This window comes from Pleurodeles waltl, chromosome 6, assembly GCF_031143425.1.
Source record: "Pleurodeles waltl isolate 20211129_DDA chromosome 6, aPleWal1.hap1.20221129, whole genome shotgun sequence".
In the NCBI taxonomy this organism is placed as follows: domain Eukaryota; kingdom Metazoa; phylum Chordata; class Amphibia; order Caudata; family Salamandridae; genus Pleurodeles; species Pleurodeles waltl.
The window spans coordinates 11,898,318-11,917,998 of NC_090445.1; the positions used below are offsets into that span (position 1 = coordinate 11,898,318).

The 19,681-nt window shown below is 50.3% G+C and overlaps 1 protein-coding gene across 1 annotated transcript in view; it reads right to left on the reverse strand.

Annotated features, from left to right (window-relative positions):
* ZER1 (zyg-11 related cell cycle regulator) overlaps positions 1-19,681 on the reverse strand; it is a 287,758-nt gene that overhangs the window by 99,138 nt on the left and 168,939 nt on the right. The window contains exons 10-11 of the mRNA XM_069237017.1: positions 15,112-15,153; positions 7,960-8,079 (exon numbers count right to left, since the gene is read on the reverse strand). Coding sequence (XP_069093118.1) covers positions 7,960-8,079; positions 15,112-15,153 — 162 coding nt within the window. The remainder of the gene's footprint in view (positions 1-7,959; positions 8,080-15,111; positions 15,154-19,681) is intronic.

The following is a 19,681-nucleotide window of genomic DNA, read 5'->3' on the forward strand; positions in this document are numbered from 1 at the left end:
ATCAGTATGTGAAGATACTGTGCACAACCTCAGACATACCACCCTGACATTTCCCCTCAAGCTCATCAGAACTCTGCATGCCAGATGCACGTCCGAGGTGTACAAGCAGAAAAGCCACTGGCTGAGAACGACTGCACTTGTGATGGACCAAAAATAACATGATGTGCCTGTAGGACAAGCTACTTACCTTCGGTAATGCCTTATCTAGTAGAGACAATATCCAGTTGCATATTACTTACCTCAGAATTTCACCAGTATGTATCTGGAGATTTTTCTCGAGCAGTACCCCTGCGCACCATTAAGTGGAGTTGATCGGCTCCGTGTCTGTCAACGCTGGTAATGACATTGCGGGTCCTATATAGGCGACACTCCGTTTCAAGACTTTCAAAGCCAGAAATGCAGAGCCATTAACAACACTGACCTCTGGTGCGTCAAAACTAGGGCTCTGAAAGAGGAATCTCTGTCCCTAGACATCAGTTCACAGAACATGGAGGATGGATGGGTCAGTATGGAATATGCAACTAGAATATGTCTCTACCAGATAAGGTGTTACCAAAGGTAAATACCTTGCCCATCTGATGGAGACGTCTAATTGCAGATTTCTTACCTGTAGGAAGCTGGCTCTGTGTATACTATTTCAAAGTAAGAAATAGTGTGCACAGAGTCCAAGGGTTCCTCTTAGAGGTAAGATAGCGGCAACAGTAGATCATTCTAATGCTCTATTTTTGTGGTAGTGTGGTCAAGCAGTAGGCTTATCAGAGGGTAGTGTTAAGCATTTGTTGTACACACACAGGCAATAAATGAGGAACACACACTCAAAGACTTACTCCAGGCCAATAGGTTTTTATTTTGAAAATATCTTTTCTTAGTTTATTTTAAGAACCACAGGTTCAAGATTTACATTAAACACTTTAAATGTGAGGTACTTCACTTAGATACTTTAGGAACTTTGAATGAAAACAATATCATGTACAGTCTTTGTAAAAATGGCAATAAGCTATTTTCAAAGTGGACACAGTGCAAACATCAACAGTTCCTGGGGGAGGTTAGTAAAGGTTAGATTCGGAGGTAAGTAAAACACTTATAAGTCTCAGTCCTGGGGCATGGGTAGCCCACAGTTGGGGGTTCAAGGCAACCCCAAAGTTACCACACGAGCAGCTCAGGGCCGGTCAGGTGCAGAGGTCAAAGTGGTGCCTAAAACACATTGCGCCTATGGAGAACAGGGCTGCTCCGGTTCCAGTCTGCCAGCAGGTAAGTACCTGCATCTTCGGGAAGCAGACCAGGGGGGTTTTGTAGAGCACTGGGGGCGGGGGGACACAAGTAGGCACACAAAACACACCCTCAGCGGCACAGGGGCGGCCGGGTGCAGTGTGCAAAGCAGGCGTTGGGTTTCCTATTGGTTTCAATGGAGGGACCCGGGGGGGTCACTCTAGCGGTGCAGGTGGGCCCAGGGGGGGCTTCTCGCGACAGCCACCACCTGGGAAAGGCAGAGGGTCGCCTGGGGGTCACTCCTGTGTCGAAGCTCGGTTCCTTCAAGTCCCAGGGGCTGCGGGTGCAGTGTTGATTCCAGGCGTCGGGTCCCTTGTTACAGGCAGGCGTGGTCAGGGGGGCCTCTGGATTCTCTCTGCAGGCGTTGCTGTGGGGACTCAGGGGGGTCGTCTCTGGTTACTCACGGGCTCACAGTCGCCGGGGAGTCCTCCCTGAGGTGCTGGTTGTCTGCAGGTCGAGCCGGGGGCGTCGAGTGCAGAGTGTAGAGTCTCACGCTTCCGGCGGGAAACGTGAAGTATTTGGAAGTTGCTTCTTTGTTGCAAAGAAGTAGCTGGTTTTGAACAGGGCCGCTGTTCACAGGAGTTTCTTGGTCCTGTAGTCCAGGGCAGTCCTCTGAGGTTTCAGAGGTCGCTGGTCCCTGTCGGATGAGTCGCTGGAGCAGGTTTTCGAAGTTGGAAACAGGCTGGTAGGGCTGGGGCCAAAGCAGTTGTCGTCTACCTCCTTTTCTGCAGGCTTGTAGGTCAGCAGTCCTTCTTCTTTCTTCAGGTTGCAGGAATCTGATTTCCTCGGATCTGGGGAGTCCCTAAATACTGAATTTAGGGATGTGTTTAGGTCTGGGAGGGCAGTAGCCAATGGCTACTGTCCTGGAGGGCGGCTACACCCTCTTTGTGCCTCCTCCATGTGAGGAGGGGGGCACATCCCTAATCCTATTGGGGTATCCTCCAAACTCAAGATGCAGGATTTCTCAAGGCAGGGGTCACCACCGCTCAGGGCACCTTAGGGGCTGTCCTGACTGGTGGGTGACTCCTCCTTGTTTTTCTCATTATCTCCTTCAGCCTTGCCGCCAAAAGTGGGGGCGGCCATCTCCACTAGCTGGGATGCCCTGGGGCGCTGTAACAAAAGGGGTGAGCCTTTGAGGCTCACCACCAGGTGTTACAGTTCCTGCAGGGGGAGGTGAAAAGCACCTCCACCCAGTACAGGCTTTGTTACTGGTCACAGAGTGACAAAGGCACTCTCCCCATGTGGCCAGCAACATGTCTGGTGTGTGGCAGGCTGGCAAAACTAGTCAGCCCACACTGGAAGTCGTGCATGTTTTCAGGGGGCATCTCTAAGATGCCCTCTGGGTGTATTTCACAATAAAATGTACACTGGCATCAGTGTGCATTTATTGTGCTGAGAAGTTTGATACCAAACTTCCCAGTTTTCAGTGTAGCCATTATGGAACTTTGGAGTTCGTGTTTGACAAACTCCCAGACCATATACTCTTATGGCTAACCTGCACTTACAATTTCTAAGGTTTTGCTTAGACACTGTAGGGGCATAGTGCTCATGCACATATGCCCTCACCTGTGGTATAGTGCACCCTGCCTTAGGGCTGTAAGGCCTGCTAGAGGGGTGACTTACCTATGCCACAGGCAGTGTGAGGTTGGCATGGCACTCCGAGGGGAGTGCCATGTCGACTTAGTCATTTTCTCCCTACCAGCACACACAAGCTGTGAGGCAGTGTGCATGTGCGGAGTGAGGGGTCCCTAGGGTGGCATAAACATGATGCAGCCCTTAGAGACCTTCCCTGGCATCAGGGCCCTTGGTACCAGGGGTACTAGTTACAAGGGACTTACCTGAGTGCCAGGGTTGTGCCAATTGTAGAGACAAAGGTACAGTTTAGGGAAAGAACACTGGTGATGGGGCCTGGTTAGCAGGGTCCCAGCACACTTTCAAATCATAACTTAGCATCAGCAAAGGTAAAAGGTTAGGGGGTAACCGGGCCAAGGAGGCATTTCCTTACATTACCTTAGAACAGATACCCAAGCAATAACATCCCTGGAGGTAGGTCTGCAAACTAAGATTACACCAGAAAGTCTAGCAGGACCAAACAGGCAAAGTGACTATACCTACGCACCTGACTGTCCAGGTAGAAGTATTTGGTAAATGTGTGCAGAGATGCCAATGTTGCAGCCCGACAAATGTCCAGGACCGGAACTCCGCGTACTAACGCAGTGGTTGCAGCTTCAGCTCTGGTAGAATGAGCGTGCAAACCCTCATGGGGTTGCTTCTTGGCCAGTGCATAGCACATTTTAATGCAGAGTACGAAACATCTAGAAATGGTTCTCTTCTGCACTGCCCGACCTTTCTTGGCACTCACATAACCAACAAATAATTGATCATCCACCCAGAACTTTCTGGTACAATCAAGGTAGAACACCAATGGACTTTTTGGGTGGGTCCAGGGGGTGGAGTCTCTCTTCCTTAGAAGGGGGTGCATAAAAAGTAAGCAAGGTGATGGATTGGCCTGCATTGAAGGGCGTGATCACTTTTGGCAGAAAGGAGGCCAAGTGCGAAGCACCACTTTGTCAGGCTAGATGGAAAGGTATGGCGGCTCAGATGACAATGCTTGCAGCTCACTCACCCTGCGGACAGATGTGATGGCCACAAGGAAGGCTGTTTTCAAAGGGAGAAGTCTATGAGGACAATTGTTGAGAGGCTCGAGAGGAGCGCACATTAGAAATGTCAAAAACAAATTCAGGTCCCATTGGGGCATAATGAATGAGGATGGAGGAAACATACGAGTAAGGCCTTTGAGGAACCTATGTACAATAGGCGATTTAAACAAAGAAGGTTGATCAGGCAACTGCGAAAAAGCAGAGATTGTAAACAAATCTCATAGGATAGAGAACTTTGCTGCATCTCAACCCACCAGCAACTGCTTGGGAAAGTACAGCTCAGGCCTCCTCAGGGACCTGTGGCACTGTGCGAAACCGTATCCCCCACTGTGTGGTAATATTAGTCCCAAAAGGCATGCAGTGTTCACAGACCGCAATGCTAGGCTGCCAGCAGAAAACATCTTTCCAAGTGAGTCTGGTCTCTTGAGTTTCCAGTCGGGGGTGCGGAAGGGAACGCACCTTGGGAGGTGGAGGCTTGGATAACCAAGCTCTGAGGGGTCGGGTGTTGGGTCAGGAAACCTCAGGGCGCTGTCGGAGGGCAATTTTCCTGTTCACAGGAGCCCCTGTGCTGGGTTTGGACCAGGTACCCAGCAGGACATCTGTAAGGGCTCCATTGAATGATAAAAGGGGTTCAGAGGTTGACGCCCCAGGCTAAAGCATCTCTTTAAGGAGGTTAGTCCTGACTACCACTGAAGGCAGCTCAAGGTCCAGGACCTACACACCACAACTGAGTAAGACGCAATCTCCTCTGTATCCACAGCAGCGGAGAAGGCATGCCAGTATCTGGTGAGGAATCCTGAGCTCTGGCTTCACCCAGGTCTGTACGCAAGTCCATGGTGTCTTGGACCTCACCATAATGTAAGCCATAGGAATAAGGGTCAGAATCTGACATAAGGGGCAAGGCCCTTGTCGGAGTCAGAGTCGGCGTTGTACGTTGCCCATCCGACTCCATGTCGGAGTCAACAATGAGGATGGGGCCAGCGCCACCCGTACAGCTCCACCCAGGGGTATGGGTGGCACCGGAAGCGTCGGCACCAGAACTAGCATCGGGAAAGGTTGAGGTGGTACAACCGACACCGATTCGGATTGGGTGCCCCTCGGAACTGAGACCAAAGCCGCTGGCATGGAACCTGAAGGGGCCACTTCTGACTCCGCGGGGACCGAAGGCGCTTCATTGGAGTCGGACTGCCTAAAAATGAGGCACATGCCCGTATAAAACTCTCTAAATTGGGCAGGGGTTGCTGTGGCTCCCACAAACTTGGAGAGGCCCAGAATCGGCCCAGACGCAGGCTCCGCAGACAGAGGTCTAGAGCAACGATGCTCCTGTTCCCTCATATAGCTGACGGACGGGATTAAGTCGAAGACAGCTTGGTCTTCTTAAACTTCATCTAGTGCCTCGACTACCCTATCGTCCTGAGGACTTGAAGTGAGATGACGACGAAGGGGGAGCTCTGCAACCGATCTTGAGATCTGTCTCCCAACCGAGATTGGGACTTAGGTGAAGCTGAGCGCTGGGCCACCATCAGCTTTAGAGACTGCTCCCTCAAAGCCTTCGGATGCATGGTCTGGCACTAAGAGCACGACTATGGGTTGTGGTTGTGCTCCAAACACCAAAGGCAGACGAGATGGGGATTTATCACCGACATCGCCAAATGACAGGACCCGCAGGGCTTGAACCCAGTCTTGCAAGAAGACATCCCTCGACGCACCAGGAATATCGATAGTCAAAAAGCTTCAACAAAAAGCTAAAAAAAGACTAGTTAAAAATGAGTGAGCGGTAGGTCTTTCTTTGGATCAGCGCTGGCTGGAGCGGAAGGAAAAGAACTGACATCAGGGTGCCACGGTGGCACCTATATATGACCCGGGGTGTCATTAACGGTGCGGACAACACCAATGAGGGACACAAAGCTTATCGACACCATCTAATGGCACGCAGGGGTACTGCTCGAGAAAAAATCCCTGGATCCAGACTGACGCCTGGGGAAATTCTAAGGTAAGTGTAAGGAAATGGCTCCCTGTTGCAATTACCCCCCACTTTTTGCCTGACACTGATGCTGACTTGACTGAGAAGTGTGCTGGGACCCTGCTAACCAGGCCCCAGCACCAGTGTCCTTTCACCTAAAATGTACCATTGTCTCCACAATTGGCACAACCCTGGCACCCAGGTAATTCCCTTGTAACTGGCACCCCTGGTACCAAGGGCCCTGATGCCAGGGAAGGTCACTAAGGGCTGCATCATGTCTTATGCCACCCTAGGGACCCATCACTCAGCACAGACACACTGCTTGCCAGCTTGTGTGTGCTGGTGGGGAGAAAATGACTAAGTCGACATGGCAATCCCCTCAGGGTGCCATGCCAACCTCACACTGCCTGTGGCATAGGTAAGTCACCCCTCTAGCAGGCCTTACAGCCCTAAGGCAGGGTGCACTATACCACAGGTGAGGGCATAGGTGCATGAGCACTATGCCCCTACAGTGTCTAAGCAAAACCTTAGACATTGTAAGTGCAGGGTAGCCATAAGAGTATATGGTCTGGGAGTCTGTCAAAGACGAACTCCACAGCTCCATATTGGCTACACTGAATACTGGGAAGTTTGGTATCAAACTTCTCAGAATAATAAACTCACACTGATTTCAGTGTTGGATTTATTAAAAAATGCACACAGAGGGCATATTAGAGATGCCCCCTGTATTTTACCCAATTGTTCAGTGCAGGACTGACTGGTCTGTGCCACCCTGCTGCTGAGAGACAAGTTTCTGACCCCATGTGGTGAGGGCCTTTGTGCTCTCTGAGGACAGAAACAAAAGCCTGCTCTGGGTTGAGGTGCTTAACACCTCCCCCCTGCAGGAACTGTAACACCTAGCAGTGAGCCTCAAAGGCTCAGGCTTCGTGTTACAATGCCCCAGGGCACTCCCTTGCCCAGGTGGTGGCTACCCCGAGGAGCCCCCCCCTTGCCTGCATCGCTGAAGAGACCCCTTGGTCTCCCATTGAATCCTATTGCGAACCTGACGCTTGTTTGCACACTGCACCCGGCCGCCCCGTGCCGCTGAGGGTGTACTTTTGTGTGGACTTGTGTCCCCCCTGGTGCCCTACAAAACCCCCCTGGTCTGCCCTCTGAAGATGCGGGTACTTACCTGCTGGCAGACTGGAACCGGGGCACCCCCTTCTCCATTGAAGCCTATGCGTTTTGGGCACCACTTTGACCTCTGCACCTGACTGTCCCTGAGCTGCTGGTGTGGTAACTTTGGGGTTGCCCTGAACCCCCAACGGTGGGCTACCTTGGACCCAAGTTTGAACCCCGTAGGTGGTTTACTCACCTGCAAAAACTAACAAACACTTACCTCCCCAGGAACTGTTGAAAATTGCACTGTCTAGTTTTAAAATAGCTATATGTCATCTGTGTGAAAACTGTATATGCTATTTTGCTAATTCAAAGTTCTAAAAGTTCCTAAGTGAAGTACCTTTCATTTAAAGCATTACTTGTAAATCTTGAACCTGTGGTTCTTAAAATAAACTAAGAAAAGATATTTTTCTAAACAAAAAGCTATTGGCCTGGAATTGTCTTTGAGTGTGTGTTCCTCATTTATTGCCTGTGTGTGTACAACAAATGCTTAACACTACCCTCTGATAAGCCTACTGCTCGACCACACTACCACAAAATAGAGCATTAGTATTATCTCTTTTTGCCACTATCTTACCTCTAAGGGGAACCCTTGGACTCTGTGCACACTATTCCTTACTTTGAAATAGTGCATACAGAGCCAACTTCCTACAGTAAGAAATCTGCAAATAGATGTCTCTATCAGATTACTTTTTTTTAAAAACCACACACAAGGTTCTACAACAAGTGACAGGCGTGCCCTTCCACCTCCTAAACTTCGAGGGGTAGGTAGGTGCCAAGGAAAGATGTGAGGTGCTGAGGATGTAGGTACTTCAAGGACATCGAAGGGCAGAGAGCAGATGCAGGGGAACCTATATTTGGGACTAGGATCAGTGCTGATAGTAAGTTTAAAATAATACAAACCATTACCTTAAGGCACTCAAGGAAGAGCTTCATTCCGCTGTAGTTCAGAAACATCTCGCAGTTGTCGGGCGTCTCATCTGTGATGTTCCACAGGGCGCTCCAGGAGAACTCCATGACCTGGTCACACTATCGCACCAAGGGGAAGAGAACAAAGAGGGTGATTCTGTGAGTGGCTGCACTGCGTGAGCACACTAGGGAAGGTGGCGGACTGCATGCCTGAGTGCATGAGAGGCAGGGCTGCTCCTGGAGCACTCATGACAGGGTGGAAGAGAAGAGTCATCTCTACCTGCAGGAAGGCACTGGGATGGGTTAGACAAGGCCCTAACAGCACGCTCAGATCAGGTCCCTTCATACCAACGCTCTCAGATCAAGACCCTTCATAACAATGCTCTCAGATCAAGGCCCTAACAACGGTCTCAGGTCAAGGCCCTGACAACGCTCTCAGGTCAAGGCCCTGACAACGCTCTCAGGTCAAGGCTCTAACAACGCTCTCAGACCAAGGCCCCTCATAACAATGCTCTCAGACCAAGGCCATTCATAACAACGCTCTCAGATCAAGGTCCTAACAACGCTCTCAGACCAAGGTCCTTCATAACAATGCTCTCAGACCAAGGCACTTCATAACAACGCTCTCAGATGAAGGCCCTTCAGATCAACGCTCTCAGGTCAAGGCCCTACAGCACTGTCACATCAGGTCCCTTCATACCAACGCTCTCAGATCAAGACCCTTCATAACAATGCTCTCGGATCAAGGCCCTAACAACGGTCTCAGGTCAAGGCCCTGACAACGCTCTCAGGTCAAGGCTCTAAAAACGCTCTCAGACCAAGGCCCCTCATACCAATGCTCTCAGATCAAGACTCTTCATAACAATGCTCTCAGATCAAGGCCCTAACAATGCTCTCAGGTCAAGGCCCTAACAACGCTCTCAGGTCAGGTCCCTTCATACCAATGCTATCAGATCAAGACCCTTCAAAACAACGCTCTCATATCAGGTCCCATCATAACAGCTCTCTGAGATCAGGTCCCATAACAGCTCTCTGAGATCAGGTCCCTTCATAACAATGCTCTCAGGTCAAGGCCCTAACAGCACGCTCAGATCAGGTCCCTTCATATCAAAGCTCTCAGATCAAGACCCTTCATAACAACGCTCTCAGATCAAGACCCTTCATAACAATGCTCTCAGATCAAGGCCCTAACAACGCTCTCAGATCAAGGCCCTAACAACGCTCTCAGGTCAGGTCCCTTCATACCAAGGCTATCAGATCAAGACCCTTCATAACAACGCTCTCAGATCAGGTCCCATCATAACAGCTCTCTCAGATCAAGGTCCTTCATAACAATGCTCTCAGGTCAACACCCTAACAGCACTCTCAGATCAGGTCCCTTCATAACAATGCTCTCAGATCAAGGCCCTAACAGCACTGTCACATCAGGTGCCTTCATACCAACGCTCTCAGATCAAGGCCCTTCATAACAATGCTCTTGGATCAAGGCCCTAACAACGCTCTCAGGTCAAGGCCCTGACAACGCTCTCAGGTCAAGGCTCTAAAAACGCTCTAAGACCAAAGCCCCTCATAACAATGCTCTCAGACCAAGGCCCTTCATAACAACGCTCTCAGATCAAGGTCCTAACAACGCTCTCAGACCAAGGCCCTTCATAACAATGCTCTCAGACCAAGGTCCTTCATAACAATGCTCTCAGACCAAGGCCTTCATAACAACGCTCTCAGATGAAGGCCCTTCATATCAACGCTCTCAGGTCAAGGCCCTAACAGCACTGTCACATCAGGTCCCTTCATACCAATGCTCTCAGATCAAGACCCTTCATAACAATGCTCTCGGATCAAGGGCCTAACAACGCTCTCAGATCAAGGCCCTTCGTAACAATGCTCTCGGATCAAGGGCCTAACAACGCTCTCAGACCGGGTCCCTTCATAACAACCCTCAAAGGTCAAGGCCCTAACAGCACTGTCAGATCAGGTCCCTTCATACCAACGCTCTCAAATCAAGACTCTTCATAACAATGCTCTCAGATCAAGGCCCTAACAATGCTCTCAGGTCAAGGCCCTAACAACGCTCTCAGGTCAGGTCCCTTCATACCAATGCTATCAGATCAAGACCCTTCAAAACAACGCTCTCATATCAGGTCCCATCATAACAGCTCTCTGAGATCAGGTCCCATCATAACAGCTCTCTGAGATCATGTCCCTTCATAACAATGCTCTCAGGTCAAGGCCCTAACAGCACGCTCAGATCAGGTCCCTTCATAACAACGCTCTCAGATCAAGGCCCTAACAGCACGCTCAGATCAGGTCCCTTCATAACAAAGCTCTCAGATCAAGACCCTTCATAACAATGCTTGCAGATCAAGGCCCTAACAACGCTCTCAGGTCAGGTCCCTTCATACCAACGCTATCAGATCAAGACCCTTCATAACAACGCTCTCAGATCAGGTCCCATCATACCAGCTCTCTCAGATCAAGGTCCTTCATAACAATGCTCTCAGGTCGAAGCTCTGGTTAACAACGCTCTGGGATCAGGTCTCTTCATAACAATGTTCTCAGGTGAAGGCCATAACAGCACTCTCAGATCAGGTCCCTTCATAACAACGCTCTCAGGTCAAGGCTCTAACAACGCTCTCAGATCAGGTCCCTTCATAACAATGCTCTCAGGTCAAGGCCCTAACAGCACGCTCAGATCAGGTCCCTTCATACCAACGCTCTCAGATCAAGACCCTAACAATGCTCTCAGGTCAAGGCCCTAACAACGCTCTCAGGTCAGGTCCCTTCATAACAATGCTCTCAGGTCAAGGCCCTAACAGCACGCTCAGATCAGGTCCCTTCATACCAACGCTCTCAGATCAAGACCCGAACAATGCTCTCAGGTCAAGGCCCTAACAGCACGCTCAGATCAGGTCCCTTCATACCAACGCTCTCAGATCAAGGCCCTAACAATGCTCTCAGGTCAAGGCCCTAACAACGCTCTCAGGTCAGGTCCCTTCATACCAATGCTATCAGATCAAGACCCTTCAAAACAACGCTCTCATATCAGGTTCCATCATAACAGCTCTCTGAGATCAGGTCCCATCATAACAGCTCTCTGAGATCAGGTCCCTTCATAACAATGCTCTCAGGTCAAGGCCCTAACAGCACGCTCAGATCAGGTCCCTTCATAACAACGCTCTCAGATCAAGGCCCTAACAGCACGCTCAGATCAGGTCCCTTCATAACAAAGCTCTCAGATCAAGACCCTTCATAACAATGCTCTCAGATCAAGGCCCTAACAACGCTCTCAGGTCAGGTCCCTTCATACCAACGCTATCAGATCAAGACCCTTCATAACAACGCTCTCAGATCAGGTCCCATCATACCAGCTCTCTCAGATCAAGGTCCTTCATAACAATGCTCTCAGGTCGAAGCTCTGGTTAACAACGCTCTGGGATCAGGTCTCTTCATAACAATGTTCTCAGGTGAAGGCCATAACAGCACTCTCAGATCAGGTCCCTTCATAACAACGCTCTCAGGTCAAGGCTCTAACAACACTCTCAGATCAGGTCCCTTCATAACAATGCTCTCAAGTCAAGGCCCTAACAGCACGCTCAGATCAGGTCCCTTCATACCAACGCTCTCAGATCAAGACCCTTCATAACAATGCTCTCAGATCAAGGCCCTAACAACGGTCTCAGGTCAAGGCCCTTCGTAACAATGCTCTCGGATCAAGGGCCTAACAACGCTCTCAGACCGGGTCCCTTCATAACAACCCTCAAAGGTCAAGGCCCTAACAGCACTGTCAGATCAGGTCCCTTCATACCAACGCTCTCAAATCAAGACTCTTCATAACAATGCTCTCAGATCAAGGCCCTAACAATGCTCTCAGGTCAAGGCCCTAACAACGCTCTCAGGTCAGGTCCCTTCATACCAATGCTATCAGATCAAGACCCTTCAAAACAACGCTCTCATATCAGGTCCCATCATAACAGCTCTCTGAGATCAGGTCCCATCATAACAGCTCTCTGAGATCATGTCCCTTCATAACAATGCTCTCAGGTCAAGGCCCTAACAGCACGCTCAGATCAGGTCCCTTCATAACAACGCTCTCAGATCAAGGCCCTAACAGCACGCTCAGATCAGGTCCCTTCATAACAAAGCTCTCAGATCAAGACCCTTCATAACAATGCTCTCAGATCAAGGCCCTAACAACGCTCTCAGGTCAGGTCCCTTCATACCAACGCTATCAGATCAAGACCCTTCATAACAACGCTCTCAGATCAGGTCCCATCATACCAGCTCTCTCAGATCAAGGTCCTTCATAACAATGCTCTCAGGTCGAAGCTCTGGTTAACAACGCTCTGGGATCAGGTCTCTTCATAACAATGTTCTCAGGTGAAGGCCATAACAGCACTCTCAGATCAGGTCCCTTCATAACAACGCTCTCAGGTCAAGGCTCTAACAACGCTCTCAGATCAGGTCCCTTCATAACAATGCTCTCAGGTCAAGGCCCTAACAGCACGCTCAGATCAGGTCCCTTCATACCAACGCTCTCAGATCAAGACCCTAACAATGCTCTCAGGTCAAGGCCCTAACAACGCTCTCAGGTCAGGTCCCTTCATAACAATGCTCTCAGGTCAAGGCCCTAACAGCACGCTCAGATCAGGTCCCTTCATACCAACGCTCTCAGATCAAGACCCTAACAATGCTCTCAGGTCAAGGCCCTAACAGCACGCTCAGATCAGGTCCCTTCATACCAACGCTCTCAGATCAAGGCCCTAACAATGCTCTCAGGTCAAGGCCCTAACAACGCTCTCAGGTCAAGGCCCTAACAACGCTCTCAGGTCAGGTCCCTTCATACCAATGCTATCAGATCAAGACCCTTCAAAACAACGCTCTCATATCAGGTTCCATCATAACAGCTCTCTGAGATCAGGTCCCATCATAACAGCTCTCTGAGATCAGGTCCCTTCATAACAATGCTCTCAGGTCAAGGCCCTAACAGCACGCTCAGATCAGGTCCCTTCATAACAACGCTCTCAGATCAAGGCCCTAACAGCACGCTCAGATCAGGTCCCTTCATAACAAAGCTCTCAGATCAAGACCCTTCATAACAATGCTCTCAGATCAAGGCCCTAACAACGCTCTCAGGTCAGGTCCCTTCATACCAACGCTATCAGATCAAGACCCTTCATAACAACGCTCTCAGATCAGGTCCCATCATACCAGCTCTCTCAGATCAAGGTCCTTCATAACAATGCTCTCAGGTCGAAGCTCTGGTTAACAACGCTCTGGGATCAGGTCTCTTCATAACAATGTTCTCAGGTGAAGGCCATAACAGCACTCTCAGATCAGGTCCCTTCATAACAACGCTCTCAGGTCAAGGCTCTAACAACACTCTCAGATCAGGTCCCTTCATAACAATGCTCTCAAGTCAAGGCCCTAACAGCACGCTCAGATCAGGTCCCTTCATACCAACGCTCTCAGATCAAGACCCTTCATAACAATGCTCTCAGATCAAGGCCCTAACAACGGTCTCAGGTCAAGGCCCTGACAACGCTCTCAGGTCAACGCCCTGACAACGCTCTCAGACCAAGGCCCCTCATAACAATGCTCTCAGACCAAGGCCCTTCATAACAACGCTCTCAGATCAAGGTCCTAACAACGCTCTCAGACCAAGGTCCTTCGTAACAATGCTCTCAGACCAAGGCACTTCATAACAACGCTCTCAGATGAAGGCCCTTCAGATCAACGCTCTCAGGTCAAGGCCCTAACAGCACTGTCACATCAGGTCCCTTCATACCAACGCTCTCAGATCAAGACCCTTCATAACAATGCTCTCGGATCAAGGCCCTAACAACGCTCTCAGATCAAGGCCCTAACAACGCTCTCAGGTCAGGTCCCTTTATACCAACGCTATCAGATCAAGACCCTTCATAACAACGCTCTCAGATCAGGTCCCATCATAACAGCTCTCTCAGATCAAGGTCCTTCATAACAATGCTCTCAGGTCAAGGTCCTTCATAACAATGCTCTCAGGTCAAGGCTCTTCATAACAACGCTCTGAGATCAGGTCCCTTCATAACAATGCTCCCAGGTCAAGACCCTAACAACACGCTCAGATCAGGTCCCTTCATAACAATGCTCTCAGGTCAAGGCCCTAACAGCACGCTCTGATCAGGTCCCTTCATACCAACACTCACAGATCAAGACCCTTCATAACAATGCATGATCCAGAGATTGGCTATAGTCTAACTCAATGTGCGGAGGTGACCCTCCAGAGATTGGCTATAGTCTAACTCAATGTGTGGAGGAGACCCTCCAGAAATTGGCTATAGTCTAACTCAATGTGTGGAGGAGACCCTCCAGAGATTGGCTATAGTCTAACTCAATGTGTGGAGGAGACCCTCCAGAGATTGGCTATAGTCTAACTCAATGTGTGGAGGAGACCCTCCAGAGATTGGCTATAGTCTAACTCAATGTGTGGAGGAGACCCTCCAGAGATTGCCTATAGTATAACTCAATGTGTGGAGGAGACCCTCCAGAGATTGGCTATAGTCTAACTCAATGTGCGGAGGAGACCCTCCAGAGATTGGCTATAGTCTAACTCAATGTGCGGAGGAGACCCTCCAGAGATTGGCTATGGTCTAACTCAATGTGCGGAGGAGACCCTCCAGAGATTGGCTATGGTCTAACTCAATGTTTGCATAAGACTCTCCAGAGCATTTTTACAGCCCAAGTCAACATCACTGATCTTTTCTGCAGCTTGACAAAGGGGCCGATCTTTCATAGACTGGTAACGATAATAAAGAAACTTATTTCTGCTGCATGTTAAGTGTAACAGTTTCGCCACAGCACACAACTACTATTTTTGCAATATTCTAATTTTGAGTTAACAAGTTAAAAAAATAAAACCATGAAGGATAGAAAAGCAGCACTAGGCTATTTCTAGTGAGAAAGGAGTAGTGAAGACACAGGTTGACTCCAACATCATGTCTGGAGGACCCGCTGCTCTCTTGCAAGCATGGGTGACCAGACCCACATGTATGAGAGTCCTATTTGTGGACATTCTTGTGTATATGGAGAGATAGTGTTTTAAGTGCTTGTTTACAGTGACCAAGTCTCAGTGACCCAAAGCTGCACGTGTGTCAATGTGGAGCACATACTGACCGTCCTGTCCAGCAGCTTCTTCTGAATCAGCTTCAGCATCGTCTGCAAAGGAGAAGGGAGAGACATGAAGGCCCATGCCACAGCCACCCCTCTCCTGAATAAAGTCCTCTTAGCCCCCCACGAAGAGGCCTTCTGCCCTGGGATGCTCCCTCCACAGTCAGTGCCAGAGCTGATGTGCAATCCAACTGACCATTTAGTAACTTCCATCCCCACCTTAGGGCACACTGTGCTTCCTGGGCTAGACACCAGAGGTCTGCTGCAGTGCTGGTGTAAGATACCCTTCCATGCAAGTGTAAAGCTAGGACTGCTTCTACATATGCACAAGTTTAGAACTAATTACTTTGTTAAGAAGGAGGGTCAACGCCAGAAGGTAAACAGCTTCTCACATGCACAGCTGCAGTACTGTCCCTGTAACTAAACACCTCTCCCCCTTCCCACTGCACATACCCATCTCCTTCACCTTAGCCCCTCGCCTTTCCCCTTACACCTTCACCATTCTCACACTTTGTTGGACCCTTCAACAGCTGTAGCTGTATACGTGATGGGTCTTGCATGTACATCTGCCCTGGTTGCCGACTGAGATACCTCCCTCCTCACCCTTACTCTCACATAACTTGCTATACCCCTCACATATGAAACCCAGCACATCACATACCCAGCTCTATCTTTTTTACATCCTCTCTTCCACCCCCTCATATACCCTGCTGCATACCCTCTCACAAACCCTGCTCCAACTCTCTCACACATACTCTGCAGCATACCCTGTTACAAAACCTGCTCCAAGACTCACACATATACCCTGCTGCATACCCTCTCACAAACCCTGCTCCAACTCTCACACATACTCTGCTGCATACCCTCTCACAAACCTTGCTCCAACTCTCTCACACATACTCTGCTCCATACCCTGTCACAAACCCTGCTCCAACACTCTCACATATACTCTACTGCATACCCTCTCACAAACCTTGCGCCAACATTCTCACATGTACTCTGCTGCACACCCTCTCACAAACCCTGCTCCAACTCTCTCACACATACTCTGCTCCATACCCTGTCACAAACCCTGCTCCAACACTCTCACATATACTCTGCTCCATACCCTCTCACAAACCTTGCTCCAACATTCTCACATATACCCTGCTGCACACCCTCTCACAAACCCTGCTCCAACTCTCACACATACTCTGCTGCATACCATGTCACAAACCCTGCTCCAACACTCTCACACATACTCTGCTCCATACCCTGTCACAAACCCTGCTCCAACACTCTCACATATACTCTGCTCCATACCCTGTCACAAACCCTGCTCCAACTCTCTCACACGTACTCTGCTGCATACCCTGTCACAAACCCTGCTCCAACACTCTCACATATACTCTGCTGCACACCCTCTCACAAACCCTGCTCCAAATCTCACACACATACTCTGCTCCACACCCTGTCACAAACCCTGCTCCAACACTCTCACATATACTCTGCTGCATACCCTCTCACAAAACCTGCTCCAACACTCTCACATATACTTTGCTGCATACCCTCTCACAAAACCTGCTCCAACTCTCTCACACATACTCTGCTCCATACCCTGTCACAAACCCTGCTCCAACACTCTCAAATATACTCTGCTCCAAAACTCTCACATACTCTGCTGCATACCCTCTCATATCCCCTGCTCCACTCCTCATATACTCTGCTGTATACCCTCTCACATAACCTGCTCCACCCCTCACATACTCTGCTGCATACCCTCTCACATCCCATGCTCCACCCCTCACATACTCTGCTGTATACCCCCTCACATAACCTGCTCCATCCCTCACATACTCTGCAAATACCCTCACATAACCTGCTCATACCCTCACATAACCTGCTCCACCCTCACATACTCTGCTGCATACCCTCTCACATAACCTGCTCCACCCCTCACATACTCTCCTGTATACCCTTTCACATAACCTGCTCCACCCCTCACATACTATGCTGCACACCCTCTCACATAACCTGGTCCACTGACCCACATACCCCGCTCAACCCCTCACATACTCTGCTGCATACCCTCTCAGATGCCCTGCTCCACCCCTCATTTACCCTGCTGCATACCCTCTCACATAACCTGCTCCACCCTTCACATACTCTGCTGCATACCCTCTCACATAACCTGCTCCACTGACTCACATCCCCTGCTCCACCCCTCACGTACTCTGCTGCACCCTCACACCCCCTGCTCCACCCCTCACATACTGTTGCATACCCTCTCACATAACATACTTCACCCCCATATCCTGTGCTGCATACCATTACATCCCCTGCTCCACCCCTCACACACACTGCTGCATACCCTCTCATCCCCTGCTCCACCCCTCATCGTCCCTGCTCCACCTCTCACATACCCTGCTGCGTACCCTCTCACATAACCTGGTCCAACACTGACATCCACTGCTCCACCCCTCACATACTCTGCTTAATACCCTCTCACATACCCTGCTGCATACCCTCTCACATAACCTGCTCCACCCCTCACATACTCTGCTGCATACCCTTTCACATAACCTGGTCCAACACTGACATCCACTGCTCCACCCCTCACATACTCTGCTGCATGTTCTCTCACATCCCCTGGTCTACCCCTGACATACTCTGCTGAAACCTCCCCCCCTGCTCCACCCAGTCACATACTCTGCTGCATATCCTTTCAAATAACCTGCTCCACTGACCCACGCCTCACATACTCTGCTGCATACCCTCTCACATACCCTGCTGCATACCCTCTCACATAACCTGCTCCACTGACACACATCCCCACTCTTTCCCTCACACACCCTGCTGCATACCCTCTCAAAAAAACCTGCTCCACCCCTTACATACTCTGCTGCATACCCTCTCACATCCCCTGCTCCAGTCACACACTCTGCTGTATACCCTCTCACATAACCTGCTCCACCCCTCACATACTCTGCGGCATACCCTCTCACATAACCTGCTCCACCCCTCACATACTCTGCTGCATACCCTCTCACATAACCTGCTCCACCCACACATACTCTGCTGCATACCCTCTCACATAACCTGCTCCACCCCTCACATACTCTGCTGCATACCCTCTCACACAACCGGCTCTACCCGTCACATACTCTGCTGCATACCCTCTCACATAACCTGCCCCACCCTCACATACTCTGCTGCATACCCTCTCACATAACCTGCTCTACCCCCACATACTCTGCTGCATACCCTCTCACATCTCCTGCTCCACCCCTCATATACTCTGCTGCATACCCTCTCACATCCCATGCTCCACCCCTCACATACTCTGCTGCATACCCTCTCACACAACCGGCTCTACCCGTCACATACTCTGCTGCATACCCTCTCACATAACCTGCCCCACCCTCACATACTCTGCTGCATACCCTCTCACATAACCTGCTCTACCCCCACATACTCTGCTGTATACCCTCTCACATCCCCTGCTCCACCCCTCACATACTCTGCTGCATACCCTCTCACATCCCATGCTCCACCCCTCACATACTCTGCCGCATACCCTCTCACATAACCTGCTCCACCACCCACATACTCTGCTGTATACCCTCTCACATAACCTGCTCCACCCTCACATACTCTGCTGTATACCCTCTCACATAACCTGCTCCACCCTCACATACCCTGCTGCATACCCTCTCGAATAACCTGCTCCATGGACCCACATTCCCTGCTCCACCCCTCACATACTCTTCTGTATACCCTCTCACATAACCTGCTCAACCCCTCACATACTCTGCTCATGCCCTCACATAACCTGCTCTGCCCCTCACATACTCTGCTGCATACCCTCTCACATAACCTGCTCCACCCCTCACATACTCTGCTGCATACCCTCTCACATAACCTGGTCCACTGACCCACATACCCCGCTCTACCCCTCACATACTCTGCTGCATACCCTCTCACATCCCCTGCTCCACCCCTCATTTACCCTGCTGCATACCCTCTCACATAACTTGCTCCACCCTTCACATACTCTGCTGCATTACCTCTCACATAACCTGCTCCACTGACCCTCGTCCCCTGCTCCACCCCTCACATACTCTGCTGCACCCTCACACCCCCTGCTCCACCCCTCACATACTCTGCTGCATACCCTCTCACATCCCCTGCTACATACCCTCTCACACAACCTGCTCTACCCGTCACATACTCTGCTGCATACCCGCTCACATAACCTGCTCCACCCCTCACATACTCTGCTGCATGTTCTCTAACATGCCCTGCTCCACCCCTCACATACTTTGCTGCATGTTCTCTCACATACTCTGCTGCATGTTCTCTCACGCCCGCTCTGCCCCTCATACTGTTGCAGACCCTCTCACATGCCCTGCTCCACCCCTCACATACTTTGCTGCATGTTCTCTCACATACCCTGCTCCACCCCTCATACTGTTGCATACCCTCTTATATGACCTGCTCCTCCCCTACCCCCATACCTTGCTGCATGTTCTCTCATACCCTGCTCCACCCTCACATGCTCTGTTGCATACCCTCTCAAATGACCTGCTCCAATCCT